The 18,101-nt window shown below is 39.7% G+C and overlaps 1 protein-coding gene across 1 annotated transcript in view; it reads left to right on the forward strand.

Moving 5' to 3' along the window:
• Positions 1-18,101, forward strand: part of ADARB2 (adenosine deaminase RNA specific B2 (inactive)) — a 307,618-nt gene that overhangs the window by 234,517 nt on the left and 55,000 nt on the right. Inside the window, exon 4 of the mRNA XM_057416445.1 lies at positions 10,051-10,165. Within this exon, the coding sequence (XP_057272428.1) occupies positions 10,051-10,165 (115 nt within the window). The remainder of the gene's footprint in view (positions 1-10,050; positions 10,166-18,101) is intronic.

The raw sequence follows: 18,101 nt of genomic DNA on the forward strand, positions 1-18,101 counted from the left end.
TTATATATTCTGAGAGCTGGGTATGAAGCTGGTTATTCATCTTTTCTCTCTGGAGCTGATGTCTGAGTTTTCACCCCATGATTGTACAGAGGAACCCAGACATGTACTACCAGATACCTCAGATATCCTCTGAGGTATTTTTCCAGAAGTATGTTGTGCCGATAAATGAAATTTATTCATATTTGTATTATACTTTTTTTTTTTTTTCTGGAAAGAAAGAATTGCATATTCTGTTTCTTGTCTTTGACACTAACTTATATGAGCACAAAATATTAAAGCTGGTTGTCTCTCAATTATAAAGGAATAATTTTATAATTTTATCATTTTATAGAATTTGGTCAATTTGTAGGTAAAATGCTTGGATATTTTTGCGTAAGTTCTTAAATAAATAGACACAATAGTTTTTAATTTAATTACTTGGTTTTCCATTTATTCTTTGCCTTTTTCCTCTCAAGAAGCTCTTCTTTTATTGCCCCCAGTGAATAAAGCACTTAAAGCATCTTTCCCATTATGAGAAAGTTTTCTTAAAGATTTTATTTGCCATAAGAAATCTGAGCTGTAAGTGAAAGCTGCAACATCACACTTATCTGCAGGCAGATCCTTTCTACCCTACTCACAGGTATGGTCCCAAGGGAAGGTCATCCTGTGGGGACAGCCCATGCAGTGCCACTCCACAGTCTCCTGGCCTCATGCACAGTCCTTCCCTGTGCTCTTGTTTAAAGACAAGTCTGCTGAGGCAACAGGTTTTGCCCAAGAGTGTTGACACGGGGTTTAAAATGTCCATTCCCAGGTTCTAGGTGTGGACACCTGGCTAGAAGGTTCTTGACTGGAGATGGAGGGAAGAGTGATGGAGAAGTGATATTTGGTTTTCAGAGCATGAGCTAAAAGTAATGCTGACTTTTCAGATACAGGTTCTCAGCAGATACAACACAGTAAAACTCTTCCTTAAGTTCATCGATGTTATGTTAATTGCTTGTGTTTGTCCAGTAAGGGAGGGACAGTTTTTAGCTCTGACTCCAGGCACACACCACTCCGAAATGGCTCTGTTGGGTGCCTGAATAGCAATCGGGATTCAGCTGAACCACAATTCTGCCTGCCCTGGCACAAAGCCACCATAGATGATGAGAACTGCCCTGCTAATTACACATTTGAGGAGAAGCCCAGAGAAGGGTGAGGTAACAAGAAATGCAGATTTCCTTACCACCCCTCCCAGCCAAGGGAACGGTTGTTAGCAAGGTTACAGACGAATTTTGAGAATCATTACAGCAAATGACAGCAAGATCTTGAACAACAAGAAAAGAAAAATTCCAATGTCTGTATAGTAATTGCCATGCAGTGTATTATATGCCTTGCTCTGTAGTGATTCAGAAAGTTGAATCATGCAGTGCCTTGCTGGGATCAGCAGTTCAGAATAGATTAAATTTGTTTTGGACACTGCCTGCACCCTGCTTTATCTAACAAAGCATATGTGTGATGGAGAAGGCTCTTAATAGCACAGCCCCTTAATGAGAACCATAAACACACAGATTTTCAAAGTGATGCTCAAGGGATTTGAGCAAGCACTGTTCTCTTCCTGTTTTGAACATTTACCCAAGAGCTGCTAACTGGTTAGGCTGCGGGAAGAGACCAGATCTCGAACAGCAAAGAGTATTGTATGTGCTACCATTGGTTTTCCGAAGAATATTTGTTTTCATGCAGCTAAGAAAGATAAAGCAAAGAAACAGAAAACTGAAAAGACATTTCTCAGATAAACATTTTTTTTTTTAATTAAAGAGCGATGACTTATAGTATGAATCTAAAATCTAGGGGTTTATAGAGCACATAAAAGCCTTTTTAGAGAGTTAGCCATTCCTAGGCACTGGTGGCTTTACAGAGCTTTTATCTAGTTAAAGAAAACCTATTCGTGCTAATTTAATATCTGTAATGTACAACAGCTTGACACCTGAGGCTTGTCCTAAAGCAGGCACAAGGCTGCAAAGCGAACAACTACTTCATTGTTTTGAATTATTCAGCACTTGCAGCCAACCTTATGTGTGCCTCTGTAGGAAGAAGGCTTTTGGATTAAAGATCAGTAAAAGAAAAGGAAAAAGGCAAACAAACAACCCCTCCTTTCTGGCATTTGTTAGCAGGTGCAGTATTGACTTCAAGAATGATTCTGCAGAATTGGTATGGACATTCTTCATTTCCAGAGCGATAAATGCAGGGCTGTACTCAGAAGAAGCAAAGCTGGAAACTAGGCATGGTTTCCTTTAGGGAACAACTGTTCATGTCAGTGGAAAAGCTTGTTTCCTCTAAATTCATTGAAATGGTACTTATTGGTAGCATCCTTTTAGAGCAAGATGAATGTAGACAGCAATGAATCAACCGCAGATAGAGGGGCTCATATGTTAGCATCCCAGCATTAACACACTAATGTGAATTTAAAGATTCTAATTAAACCTACATACAAAACGTTTTTCTTACTAAGTAGAAAACCGTACTTTTTGGAGGAGCTGGAGCATTTGGATTTAACAGCCTTTCCTTTTTCAATTGTATGCTTATTTTGTGTGTTCTATTTTCTTTCAGTCACTCCAGGGGTTTCTGAAACAAATAAAAAGATACATTATATTAAGTTTGATTGATTCCCTGTAGTCAAGGGATATATTGAGAAAACAGACCTTTTTTTTTTTTTTTTTACACTGAGCTTGTAGAATAAATTCCCATTTGATCTTTGTGCTTCCAACTGGTGCTACAAATTTCTTTTGAGATATTTAACATTGATTAAACTCATTTATGGTATCACATAGTAGTAGCGGTACCCAAATAAATTCAGGAGCTTTTTCATTATAGCTGAACTATATATAACTGATAACTATATAGTTATCAGTTTCTAAATTTGTCCCTCCCTCCCCAAATGCCCGAATAAAACTTGGCTCCCACCTCTCCATTTCGAATTTGGTATTTGTGTGAAAAAATTCTACATTTAAGAAAAAGTTCTATGAACAGTGGGTAGAGTGCCTCTTTTTGCCAGTCATGACTGAAAATCTCACTGAAGAGATTTTAAACTGTTTACTGGGAGACTTTGTGTTCCCTAGTAAAAAAGTTTCAGATGAAATGGAGGACTTCCAGCTTGTGTTTAGCCACTCAAGGATCATCATAAGTGGGAAGCCTCCTGCAGCCTTTAATCATTGCTGGAGCATATGCTGTATATATGAACAATTCATCAAACTCTGATGAAATGTTTTTAAGCAAACCACACATTCATTAGAACAGGGTGGAATCTAAACCTAAAGAAGTCATTGAGAAACCTCCCAAGCATAAAGGTGCTGATATTTACTCTAAATGGACCTTAACTAACTCTCCCATCCCACCTTTGTCTCATCTTTCTTTCTCAGTGGATGCTGCATCCTCCCAACCCCAGCACAGCCGGTGGCTGTTTTCATAAAGCTCTAGGTTTACTTGGAAACCCCCAAAAACAAATGGGTGGGAGAAGGACTTTACTATTCTGACTCCCACTCTATTCTGGGATCTTTCAGGGCATTTTGTTATTCTTTTGCCTGTCCCACAGAGCTAACTTCAAAGTCTGTCTCATACAGCAGCCAGCACGGTGCTGATATTTAGGAAATGATCATTAATGATATAAACAACAGAGAGGAGGCAAATATGTTTTGTGGGGCCTGGGAAATTCACAAGAGCAATCAGCCTCCAGCCTGGGTGAGGGGGGGAGAGGGAAGTAGGTAGCAAATAATATCTCTGAGCCCAGGAACCCATGGCACAGTCCAGGTGAGTTGCCCAAGTAAGCTGAGGTCAGCTGAGCCACTGAGTCTTCATGAATGCAGAGAAGATTTGGTACATTTGATGATTACAGAAATAAGGAATTCATGGTGGTAACCCAGCATCATATGTAGCTAAAATGTTGTAATAGGACTGTGAACAGATGGCAGGTTTGGTGAAAGCGATTATTTTGACTAAATCCATAGGAGCAGCTGATCTCCCCTATCAATCTTGGTAAGAAAACTGTGAGGATATTCAGTGGCAGAAGTGCATTACTGGAGTTTCCCTTAGAAGCTCAATGTGGGAATGTGTACCCAGTTTCCTCTTGGGCAGGACATGCTCAATCGCCTCGGAGAAGACCTCTCTGAAACGGGATGTACATCAGATATACAAATGTATTCAGCTGAATGAAAAAATATTGCCAGTCAAAATAAAACCACCTCCATCTAAGATACAACAAAGCCAATATACCCTGGCCCTTGAGGGATAAGCGAAAACCAGACAAAATGATCAATACTGTAGGAGTTATGATCAGAGAGAAAAAATTACTGTACATCTCAAGGAAAGAACCACAATGAATTCCCTGGCAGTGCCTTGTTCTTTGAGTAATACCCTGTAAATGCCTGTGCATGCTTGAAGGAAGGCTGAGTTATAACGGGCTGTGGATTGCAGCCTCCAGCGTGGGTGAAGAAGTCCATGCATATCCCTGCTTGGAAAGTCTTACCACTTTCAGTGCCACTTGTCTCACCAGTTCTCTTGTGAGGTGGCTAAAAAACACACCCTTTTATGCCTGGAGAAGTCCAACTCATGACAAAGCATGGGGGCTGCTAGGAAGCAGGGCAGGGAAGGAAGCCAGCCTGCAATCCACTGCTTGTGTCCCCCTTCCCTGTCCTTCCCGAGGTCACCCCTGCCTGTCCATTCCTCTAGGTCCTTGTTAGACCTTTCCACCATGCTGGGGGTGCTCCTGGTGTTAAATTGATGCTAGAAGACTGATAGTGGAGGGCAGCCCATGAACGCTGTCAGTTTCTCTTCTTCAGGCTGCATCTTGAAGATGATGTAGTACCTGGGAAGAGCCTGACTAATTCATTGGCTTGAGGATACAATCACTTAGCGATGAATCTCCAACTAGCTACAGCAAACTTATTTACAAGCCTGGGAAAAACTGTGTTGTGTAGCAATTTGCCACACACCCTGTCCAGGAGCAGTACCTTAGTATTGATATTCTCTGTGCTGTTTTCCTCCCCTGCTATTCAGACAGTCAGAGTCCTCCACAGGAAAAAAAATACAAACTCCTGTCAACAAGTGCGTGTTTCCCCCTCACCAGTAAAAAGAAGTGGGCATCTCCTTTTATCTGCGAAGAGAGTTGTGAACTTAATTCAGCCTGATCCCCATTCATTGTGTTCAACATTTACCCCCCCAAATGTCAGTGATTTTCTGGAAAATAAAGTACTTGGGAGACAGGAGAAAAAGAGCCCTTGGTGATATCTGTATAGCAGAGTATTTCTTCTCATCCATATGCAAATCTAACCTTTTTGATATTTCAACCCTATAAACCCTAAGACAGGATTTCAATAGAAAATGTTTACTAAAGGCTTTCTCCTTTATAATCTATTGATTTTAATATCCTTACTACTCCTGTTGAATGTCAGTTTTACCCTGAAGACTCCCATTGCAAACTTGAATACATTTAATTATTTATACCATTTGAAATATTAGTGCTGAGAAATGACTAAAAGTTTCTAGTTCTGTAATAGTATGATCTGAAGTTTGATTTTCCTTTGTGAATAACACTAGTAATTTGATATGGTAATCAAGGACAGATGAATACTTCAGACAACACAGCGCAGTTTTACTAGTAATAACATCTATTTTTCATTTTTCCAGCCTCCTTGTATATGTTAAAGTGTACTGAAGGTTCTCACTGCCTTTTTTCACAGTCAACAGTTTAGCATTATGTTTTCCTTCTTCTGAAGGTGCCTGAACAAGTAACTGCTGCTTCCACCAGTGATGGCATTTAGGCAGCATGCATGGGTTGAGTGCAACCGAGAGCAGATTTGCCCCTCAGTGTGGGTCTAGCAGTCTTGCTTGCCTTACTCCTATCACTCACTGCATTAGTAAAACAAAGCAAAGTTTTGATCTCAAAGAAACTGTGTCTGAGACAAATATTGCTTGTACAGAACAATCTACATGAAGACTTATGAAGGGTAAGATTTTGATAGCAGGCAAACCAAAGCAGAGGAGTTTGAAACTCAGCACCTATAGGGCAGTTCTTCCCCAGAACTGTGTTTTTCATCCCAACACACATCCATTGTCTTAATTTTTCCTCTTTTTGACTACCAACCTGATAGTTGTTCAGAAGCTGCAAAGTTGTAATTGGCTCTTCTATTTACTCCAGATGAAGAGTTTTATTTCCATCCATATCTGACAGGAGGAACTGTGGTACCACCAAACACAACTTTTCTCTGAGATTAATTGTTTTGATAGTAGAGAATAACAAAAGAATGGTTCGTTTTTTGTATGATTTTTAAGTTATTTCTGATGGCAGGAAACACAGTCTAGCTTGTATCCTAAAAGTTTAACCAGGCTCACAATAGCCATCAGTAGTTGGATTTTTCTGGTTTATAGCCTATCATCAGGAATGATCATCTAGATATATAACTTTTAACAGCCTAGGATTATTGTTTAAAAGTAAAGCAAAAAAATATCTGGAATGAAGTCTTTCATACTAAACTGAGCAAGGAATACGTGTACCAACTTTTATTTCCACCATACCTGCCCTATATGCATTAGATATGTTTGTAACCAGTTTTGGTTTCATAGAGACATTGAGAACCAGTCTAAAGGCTCTAAATAAACAGAAATACTGTCACTGAGCACATGACTGGGTCAAGCCAAATAAGTGCTCTGATATGTGTTAGAGGGGAAGGCAGTGTGCTATGCTTCTTGTAATATGTGGATATAGGCCAGGAATCCAACATCATACCCAGCTCTGCCACTAGACTGGCTTTCATGGCCAGAGTATTCAAGGCCCTGAAATTAATGCTGCACTACATGAAGCAATCCTCAGGGGTTCAAGTCTCTCACAAGGCTGAGCCATGCTTCTCTTGACAACTTTTCGCCACCTGCAAAAACAGACTGCTCCTTTTCTTCCTTTCCATTTTACTTTGGAATATCCATTTGGAAACTTAGGGCAATAAAATAGCCTATAAACAACCCCTCAGATTAGACGCTATGTTTCTGGTTGTTTTTCTGGCATCCTAGGTCCATTCACGTATGTCACTCCTTTGGTTTTATTAATTTCACTGCCATCCTTTTAAGCAACAGATTCAAGACAAAAAATATTCACTTGACTTATTTTAGCTAAGAGGCCTCACATTTAATGGATTTACTGTTCTTTCATGTCCCAGGTCACTCCTTGAGATCAGAAAATGTGGAATTCCTTATCGTCCCTAAATGTTATCTGAAGTCATGTCGTTATTTTGCCTTTAGTGAGTCTCTTTACTCTCTGGCTTTGGAACCTACTGCCAAATGAAGTAAAGAAAGCTCTGACTGTGGGGATTTCTAAATCCAAAGTTAAAAGTTATTTGTTCTATTTAGCATTTTTAAAACGATTCTTTTAGGAATTGTATGTGCCTCTAAGCTAATTAACTCTTAATGAGAGCAAAATGCCCTGGGATGCAGATTTGGAGGGTACGCTAGAAATGCAGGCATGGATTGGACTGCAGTACCGCAGGAGATGAAATTTACGATTGGGTTCTTTTTTTTAAATGATGGTGCAGATAGTTTTATTGAGAGACTCTTTTTTTTTTCTTTCTAGACTAAATAAAGCTGATCAGATTTTTAGTCCACCATATGGGGCCCAGTTATATCAGTCCTGCAAATACACTTTAGTTTTCCATTACAGATGAAGCCACTCTTCAACAGGGAAAACAAGTTTAGAAACAAACTTTCATATTATGAAAGACAGGCAGTTTTCCAGCACTGAGCACTTAACCAGAGCACCAGGAAATCAGAACACCTGGCTGTGTTCAGCTCTATCCTATTCCCCTGGACCAGTCCCTCACTCTTTTAGTGCCTTCACTCATTCATCTGTAAAGCAACTATAATTGCGTTTGTATCACAAGGGTACCTTGATGCTTGACAAATGAGAATTAACCCAAAATTCATCCTTCAGAAACACTGTATGAGCAATACCTTACTCACATGGTGGTTATGGACAATTCGATTAGAAGAGGTATAAATGCAGTCAAAGTGAAATTCCATTTAGGATCGGTCAAACTCTTCTTAATTTTTCTTAGTTTTCATCTAATCCTGGTGCAGGATTTAGCATGCCTCTCCCATAAGTGGTTTATATGCCTCTTTCCTTCTTTTGCAACAAGCCAGCATATTTTGTTCCATGTTATATTAAACTGTCATTTTGGGCAAATGATTTTTTCCCAGAGCAATACCTTGGAAAGCGGCATTTAGCAAAACAAAGGAAAAATATTGTGTCAAAGAAATCCTGTCCTGTATGTATATGAACAAATGACAATCATAAGGATTACACATGGAAAAATTATTCCAGATTTTATGAAGAAGGGGTTTCATAACTGTTGTTATGTTTTATCTAATTAGATTTTTTATATTTGCTATAATAATGTTAAAAATTAAGCAGACTTTCTGCAACAAACTGTAGAAACATATGGTGTACAGCCTGCAGAGGCTCTCAGTGGCAGTAGTATTACTGATAATATTTGTGATTTAGAATCTGCTTTCCTCTGAAAAATAGCTGTGTATTCTCCCAATTTAAAATACTGTGTTTTCACCAACATGTTTTCATCGCCATTAACAGTTCTGGGAGAAGAAGTATGGATATGATCTTTTTAAATCCATTTTCACTTCTGTGTGTTTGTGGATCTTTCAGGGTGAGGGTGGCTAAATATTCAGGCTCAGCCATGAACCCACTTAAAGAAACCAGGTGAATTCAAGGAGACCTGTTTTACCAGGACCTCCCCCCAGGTCGCTTCGCCCAGCATCAGAAGAAAAAGTGGAGTTGTTGCTTGGTCACGCTACTTTTCCTAACAAAGGCACAATCGCTTGGGGCTAACCAAATTGCAGGGTGCCAGGAGTTCTCCTGTCAGCACCCCAAAGTAAGCTGCAGCCCCTAGGAACTGCTCCTGGAAAGATTTGTAGGTACAGATTAGTTTCCCATAAGAAATCGTACAGCTTGAAAAATAAAATAAAATAAAATCCTTTGGGTCTTACTTTATTATGTTCATACTTGCAAAGCGCTTTAAGAACAACTCATGCTAACAAAAAGCATTCCTCTGACTTATCTCCAATGTATGCTTGAAAGGCTGTGTTCCAAACAAACTGCAGAGATTAAGTAAATGAAAAGATACTAAACATTGCAGCAGGGAAGCAGTCCAAGTGTTGGTGTTCTTAGGAGCATCAAAGGTGGTTTAGGTTCACATTCATGCATACACAGTCTGCAAAATTCACTTTTTAAACCTTTTACCCTGTTTGGCTTCAGTAACCTGCTTCTCAAGGCTCTCCTAGGTGACTGGACCCACTCATACCTGGGGGCTCAGACCACACAGTCTCTAGAACCCAGTCCATGCGGAAATTTAATTAATCTGCTGTTCTCAGGAGGAGACCTGGCAGACAGTCCCTCAGCACTACTACACACCAGTGAACTTGTGCAAGCAGCATCTTTGGTAATAGGTGCAAGCAGGGATTCCCCTTGCCTTCCCCCCAATGGCTGTTGAGGTGGCATTAAATATAGCCAAGATTCCTGAGCCGACCGTTTCATCTCAGTAGCTGAAAGTCATTAAAAACTTACCTTGAAAGCAGAAACAGGTGGTCCCTACCTATAAATCAGGCCCTAGCTCAGCTCTCAGACTTCAGTGGGCTCATGGATATTTTTAGTGGGCTCAGAGAAAAAAGTGGTTTGGTGGGACATACACATCCACCTCTTCAGCTCATTCCAATACAATGCTGTACAGACCAACAAATTTCTTGTGAACTGATCCTGGACCAATATCTAGGAAGCTGAAAAAAAATCAGCCATGAAATCTTCTCATTTCACCACTAATCCTGGTCTATATGGCTCTCTAGCTTTAATTCAGTTAATTTGGCCATTTCTGAGGGTGATGTGGGTAGTCGACGGAGAGATACTCCTTTTATCTATGCTTGGGTAGGTGGTGTCTAATTCTAAAAGGTACCTCTCGGCAGTTGACAGCAGGTGACTAATCTGCAGAATTAACCAGGCTCCTCAATCAGAGAAGTGAAAAAATTCTTTCTGACTGTGTCTTTCAGGATTTTGCGGACTCCGTATACCAAATGGTTGCACAGAAGTTCCAGGAGCTGACAGACAATTTCACTTCCATGCATGCACGCCACAAAACTCTTGCAGGCATTGTGATGACCAAAGGTAAGAGATCCTCTCATTTATTTTCCTCTGGCATTTTTCATGAGTAAGTAATACATTATTTACCTGGTCAACAGTACTGAAAGATACCTTTACTCCCACACTGAAAAATAAATAGTAATGCAGAGAAAAGAAGCATGAATTATTTACACCTCACGTGAGTTCACACATAAGGTATCGGTAACAGAGGAAAAGATTTGTTCATAAATATGTCCCTGCATTGTTTCACTGACAGGACAAAAAGCCAACTTGTCTAATTTTGCATTTCCTAATAAATGGTGAGGTTTTAGTTATCAATTAAAAGTTGTATTATATATTAATTTCTCTTTAGATCTGGAAACACCAAATTCTTGTTGTTCAAGACAACCATAAACCTTGTTTCAGACTTACAACAAAAGCAAATCTCAGCCCATTTCCTTTCCCATTAAAAGAAACAAATCCAAAGCATGCATAGCTTTAATTCTGCTCAGTTCAAAGCATGGGAAATGCTTATCAGCAGGGCCATATTTGATATTCTCTCCTGTTAAGATATAACTGACAGACACATACTATACAGAAACCTTTAACCCTTTGATGAACCCTGTTGCACAGTCTTTCTTTCTATGTGATCATACCTCAGTTGGGGCACCTCAGTATTTATGAGCATGTCAGCAGTGGAGATGCTGCCATAAACTTCATTCTCACTCAGATGGATGGTGCAATGGATTGAGTTTAGAAAGACAATAAGCTCAGCGGGGAAAGGCATGTATAATTCACCCAGGCTTGTCTTACTTCATCCTTTCAACAGTTACGTTAGCTAGATTCAGCAGGGACAGTCGTGAATACTGCAAGGCAGCAGCATGGAGACAGGATTATCTGATGGATCTCTTCCAACTGCAGAACCTAAATACGGCTGAGAGTTCTGGGTAGAGTAACTTACTCTCCAACTTTCTGATATGAAAAGAGTAAGCAATCCTCTCCTGAAATTAAATGTTGAGAAGTTCACCTAAAGTCTTTTAGACCTCTGGTTGAAACTGAACTGCTCCTTAGCTAAATTTGTTATGATTTTGCTTAATCTGCTTTGGTTAGTTATTTTTTCTATTACTTTAGGATCTGTAATAATGGATGAGTCTTCCATTTTTTAAGTGCTGCACAGACACAGTGTTGTAAAACCACAAAACATGGTTTATAAATCCTATAGACCACAGGATACATATTCAGTACCAAGAAAAATAAAAAGGAGAGTGTGATTGACTTTGGGATGTGAAAGATGCAAACTACACCCAGCATAGCAACTGGCTTGTCATAGTCGGATTCCTTGACTGTGGCACTCATCAGATATAAACAAAATGCTGTAATTTATTTAGAGGAGCACCTTCCAAGCAGGACCACAAGGAAGAATGTTTAAACACACCTTTTATGAGAAGCTAAGTTACAGGAAACAAGAGCTGTTGCTTTAACCACTTTTTGAGAGGAGGTTGTACTCAGCTCAGTGTCCCATTCAGTTTTCTTACACTGTGTATTTTGCCTCTAAGAATTTCATCCCATTCTACATTGCCAGGGTACTGCTCCTGCATTCTTTAGCCCAGGCCTAGACTTGCCTTAAAAAGGTGTCACCCAAAGGTGACTTCCAAAATTGTGGCTACTGAGTGCATTCAGTGCTAGGGGTGCGAACGGTCATGTCCAGAGCTCTGCTAGCCTTTGCTGGGCAGTTGGGACTGACTGTGTCTCTTCTTCGGGGAAGGGGTGAAACTGCCTTTTCCTGACATGGTTTTTTATGAATCACATGCCCTTAGTGGTATTTTACACATTTGTATTTCATATTTCATCTTAGTCAGCATTAAGACAAAGTGTAATTTTACTTGTGTTCACAAAACATTTCCCTCAAGGTTTCTTTTTTATTTCTGAATTCCCTGTTACGAATTCCTTCAATGTGTCATTTATCCAGTGTGTCAATATCTTACTGGTTTTGTGGAGCCTAGAAAAGAAACTCACAGATACGAAGTGATTCACAGAAGACGCAAAACTAGAAACAGCCTTATCTTGGTATATGCTCCAAGAAGATTTGAGTTCTTTCTAGCACAAGAATGTCTGCCAGACATTGTAAGACTAATCATTTACCATTTACGTCATTATTTTCTGTACTAAAGTTGTAGATTTGTGGTCTCTTTCCCATCATCATTCCCGGGGTAGCAAGGATCTTGACACACTGTTCAAAGATGGCACAAACAGGTTTTCCACATCAAACACTCAAATAAGTACCAATTTCCTCTATTTTTAACATAGAATTTGTCAGAAAATCCCTTTGATCTCTGCAAACAATTTACCAATGTCAGCAACAAAAGAATATCTAGTAACTGTTGCATTTGGTACCATGCACATGCCCAGAACAGACAAAAATTAATTTCTTTTTACCTTCATTTCAATTTAATGTCATCCTGACTAGAAACAGATTTATCTGCGCTTGTACAGTTTTCAGACAAAGCTGGTAAAAAGCACAATGTGATTCTGCTATAAGTGCTGTTAAGATAATACAAAATCTCTCCAGATGAAACAGGATTGTGCCAGATTGGTTTTCTTTTCCTGAACTCTGACATTATTTTTCTGCCATTTCAATTTCCCAGGGAAACCAAGAAGAGTTACATTTGGGCAGTGTAATTGACTATGCTGCAGCACCCAGGGCAAATTCCGGAGTATGAGAAAGAAGAAAATGTAGAAAATTATGTTATTGACTGACTGTGAATGTTCTGCAGTAATAAATTGCTAGTCAGAAAAAAACAGGCAGTCCAATGTATTTAGATATGCTTTGCTCTGAACTGCGAGAAGTTAAAATCTCTGCATTTTGTGAAAGTAAGTTTTCAAAACATTTGATTAATAGGCATCAAGATAACCTTGAAATAATCTGCCCTAAAAGCAAATTATACTAGATACCAGCTGATGTGATGATATCTGATGTAATATAGTAATTGAATATAATAATTGAAAAACCTAACATAACAGATCTTGAACTAAATGTTTCAAAAGATGGAATAGTTGAAGTAAATTATTTAGCAGTTCTCTGGTTATAATATATTTGAAATCTGCCAGTCCTCTAACACATTCTAATTTTGTTGAAACACATCCAGAGAAGATTGTTGTAGCAAAAACTGTTTGATTGACTCTAGGAAAAATTGTTTGAGTAAGAGATTGCATTCACATCTTTCATGTACAGCAAGCCGTATTCCCACAGAATATCTTCACGTAGAATAAGTATACTTGTTATTGTAGCCAAGTATTACTATGAGGACCTAAGTTTTATACTGATTATCCACAGTAGTTCTCCTAACTTCACTGAATATATGATGGGTTCACATATAGTAAATTAAGAACATCAGTTAACATTGTCAGACACAAACTATCCACCTCAGAAGCATGTGATGCATGGAGTTAACCTTCCTCAGAGTGTTTTGCATTTGTGGCCAAAACACGACTGATAACACCAATATTTTGGCTATTGCTGGACAAGGCTTGCAAAGTGTCAAGACTTTCTCTTTCTCTCCCATCCTCATCCTCAACAGAGGGTGCGCAAGAGGCTGGGAGTTGGCATAGCCAGGGCAGCTTTCCCCAGCTGCTGAAAAGGATATTCCATGTTATAGGACATTGTGGTCAGCAGTAAAAGTTAGGAGAAAGAAAGAGAAGGGGGACACACTTTGATTTGCAGCATTTTTCTTGCCAAGCAACCGTGAACTTTTATTCTCTCAATCCACAAGTATTCTTGCCTTCCGTGGGTCACCAGGCAGGGCAGATGTCTTTATTGGTGGACAAGTCATTGAGGATAAAGCATGGACACAGTGCTGCCTGTCCCCTAGAGCTAGGAGATAAGAATCCTCATGGCAGAGCAGTGTGAGGTGGGAGGTAGAGGTCTGAGCTGCACACCAAGAGCTGCTATCCAAAGGCTGGTGGCATTTGCACTGTTTATTTACATTACAGACAGAGTTTGCCTTTGCAAGCTCTGAACTGATATGGGCATACATTCATGCTCTACACGAAATCACTGGACCCAGTAAAGAATTCCTGTCACTCTGTTCAGAGTTGATCTCTTATTGCTGAGGTCCTCTTTGCAAAAAATTCCTCCCATAATCATTACGGACAAAATGAGACTGCTATTTAAGCACTATTTTCCCATTTGTGTTTGACAAATCTTAGCAGTTTAAATACTGATAGGAACTTTTTGTCATGCTTTCTGTTAAAAATGAAGCATTAAGAAAGTGCAGTCCTTTTCACAGGAGCTTGGCATTCATAGGAAAAGGTTATGAGTTCATTTCTCATTTCAATTTTATCTCCTATCTTTTTTTTTTTTTTAGGCTGACAATCATTTTGATGTTAAAAGCAAACTAGGCGGTCTTCTCAGTTATCTTGTATGAAATAAAGATGAACTGGACAAAAGAGCCCTGAATAGCAATTTCATGCTGTGATAAAAGATTGAAAATTATCATCTGTATCTCATGGAACAGATCTTAATCATTGCTAAGTGGAATAACAGAAAAAAGTAGAGTTGACAACACGTCTCTATGGATCTTTATAGTCGTATTAAGACTCATAAAACCTGACATGCAATCAGGAATACTGATGGCCAATTGATTTCTGATCCTTAGTTTAAATAAGAAAGTTGTAAAGTAGTAAAATACAGTAGAAAATTCAGGCCCTATGTAGAGTATCAATCTGCTTCATCCTAGGTTGTATTCAAGTAGCCAAACCAGTTGAAGGAGTGGATCTATGATAATTTGAAGATTAGTGCCTAGGACAAATCCTGTCAAGAAGAGATCCACAGGAGTAATTTTGGCTCTTGGGTCCCAATTGCATAGCTGGATGGATGCTAAAAGCCTGGTCCCAGTGAGACTCAACGTTTCAACGAGACTTAAGTTCCCAAAATCAAACTTGGGTGCCCAAACTGCTGACATGCTTTTGAAAATTTCATCAGGTCTCTTCATCGTCTGTTGCCTGATGCTCTTAAGGACATGACACAAAGTGATTTGACGTTCTTGGAAACAATATCAACTTCTTACATGTGTGCAGGTTGACACATCACCATCAGATGACAGGGTTTCTGGAAATGTTTTGAAACAGGTAAATAGATATGTAGTTACAAACCACGTATGTGACTCTTTCTCAGCCATCTGTTTTCCTCTGGTTATAAATCTTAAACCAATAATCTTCAAATTCTGTCTAAACAATTTTGAATTCCATGAGAACACCCCTTTTACACAACTGCAGCTCTGTTCCTGGATTTTGTAATGCGGCCCTATAATGGAATGACTAGGATTTCTGCTGCCCAACAAGATTGGTTTTCCAAATTCCAGCACAGCACACAGCCCCTCCTTGCTGTTACTGCCTAGCCTGAATCTGTTCTCTTAGCCGTTTGGTAACACAGGTTCAGCAAAAAGAGGGAAAACACCCCTTTCATGTCAGCAGTCTGGGAAAATAAGACAATTTGGGAAGGGAATTGAGCCCCGTTTTCCACCTGCTGCACAAACTGTAGGTCTCTCCAGCACATCTTGCAGGTGCCTTCTGGGCAGCTCCAGGAAGTTCCATCTTCTTGTTTGCTGTCCCCACTGATTGTTTAGATTTCCATTTCAAAGTAGCTGGCTCTTCTCAGGCAATGAGCCTTTTATCGCACACAATTTACTGTCTCTGGACTTAGCTTTTTGTTCTTGTTTAAAGAACATTTCTGATTGAAATGGTAACTGACATCTCTCAAAACCTGGATGCAGGCAAGGCCCTGGCTCTGTGTCACATATAATTGCATTGGCAACAAAGATTGGTATAATAATTAACATAAAACATGGAAATGAAAAATAGGCACTTCTGTGTAAAGCAAGGAGCAAGTTCACACTTGCATTCTGCTCTGTGATAAGCCAAACTGGAAATCATCCCAATCTCAATACAAAAAGTCTATCTCATCCTAAACCCAGAAGGTTCTTGAGTGAATAAAGGCTTAGTGACATAGAATCATTGAATAGTTAGGGTTGGAAAGGACCTTAAGATCATCAAGTTCCAACCCCTCTGCCATGGGCATCAACTTACTTTACTGACCTAGCAAAACACATAGGAAGATATTTTTAAATGCAAGTACACTTAACATAAAAAGAAAATTAAGAATAAGTTCCTCCTGTACTTATCTGCCAAAATCCACATTCAGGATTTCATCCTTCCTCACTGCAATTAAGGATCCACTAGCATGTAAGACTGTCAATTAATTAATGCTCAGATATCAGTGGCACAGCATTTATTAGAGAAACACAGATATCTGCACTCAGGACCTGGCAGGAAAAGTGCTGTTTAGTCCTGCTTTGAAATTAAGAATTATCTCTAAGTCCCTATGCAGCTCTGTTCCTGATTAGAAAAGCAGTGTTCAAACTCACATGAAAGGAAAGGACCCTCGGAAAACATTGATCCTGCAGTATCAATTTAGGTAAAAAAAAATCCTCATCGATTTGGTATGGGGATTGCATGGGGTGGCTGCCCATCCTTCCCCTTCAGAAAACCCACATTCAGGAAAGGAAGGGAAGGCAAAGGGCAGTGGTGCTTGCAAGCACAGCACTGTCTCCTTCCACACACCTCAGAAGCAAAACTGATGGGATTTCATTTTTTTCCATCCACTAAGGGGACAAGACAAATGTACCATAGAAATTAGAGCTGGGAAAGGCCACTAAGTCATCCAGTCCGTTTCCCTGCAGGCACAAGATTTTTCCCTGTGGTGTGTTCCCAAGTGCTTTTTCTGATCTAGATTTAAATGAATCAATTAGCAATGGGGCTTTCAACACTACCATAGGAGACCATTCTAGTCTAATGGATCTCATTGTTAATAATTCTCACCAGTTATTCAGCCTGACTTTTATTTTCTGTGATGTAAACCCAGGTCCTCAGTTGCACTGCTCTTAATTTAGTACCCACCTCTCTTATGGGGTTTGCACCATTCAGATACTTGAAAGCACTTACACCATAGGTTCATAGGTGTTACTTATTAAGGGTTTACATATTTAATTTCTGTACTCTTTCCTGCTGGGTCACCCTCCTTTGAAGCCCTCAGCAGTTTTGCCCGTGTCTTCTGATTCACCTCCACTTTGGCAACTTCTCCATTCTTTTCTGGGCTGGGAAATCCTCCTTGTGAATAAGACTTACTGCAAAAACCTGTGTAGGAACATCTTGCAGAATGGTTTAGTGTGAGAGTCCTTTTTCAGGCATCTGATGGTGTGATCAAGCAGTTCAAAACTGGCTTGTGTCAGAAAGGAATTTTTCTTCCAGAGGAACTGCATTTGAAATTTGTTCACAAAGAAACACCCCATGGTACTGGTGGAAGTTTACTGTGCCTGGCTGTGAAAGGAGAGTCACGGCTGCTCTCAGACAATACCCTGGTCCTTGCTTCCAGCACAGAGAGATCAGAGATCAGGGTAGAGAGCACTGCAGCTCTGACCCTGCTCGTTCACCGACAAAGATGAAGAGCATTGCAGAGAATAGCCTTCCTTAGGCAGGGCAGTCAGAGGCAGGATTACCCAACACAATAATAAAGGAAGAAAATAGGAGGCTCTCGGAGGCTCCCTCTACATCTTCTCTTTCCACAGAAATACAATATATTCACTTTCACGTAACCCACAGTTTGATGTCAGGAAAAGAAATCCCTTCCTAAATCCAGCATTGCAAAGTCTGTGTTCCATTTATACACACAAATATCTTTAACCTCACTGCTAGCTTTATTCCTAATATTTGCTAGCTATGTATTTGCCTTTTGTTCAGACTTCTGCTATTACATTTCATGAGCCCTTAACATGCTTCCTCCTTCCCTGTTTTTTGGTCAGCATTTCTTCACATTAGCAGCCCCCTCCACCTCAGGGCTGCATTCCAGGACACACAGTTGTCCCAGATGGGGACAAGAGCTCTTTGCTTCTTTTGCAGCAGTATTTTGCCTGGGACATTTCCCACT

This window comes from Pezoporus wallicus, unplaced genomic scaffold, assembly GCF_028554395.1.
Source record: "Pezoporus wallicus isolate ANWC-B61680 ecotype Strahan unplaced genomic scaffold, APGP_CSIRO_Pwel_v1 contig_3847, whole genome shotgun sequence".
Taxonomy (NCBI): Eukaryota; Metazoa; Chordata; class Aves; order Psittaciformes; family Psittacidae; genus Pezoporus; species Pezoporus wallicus.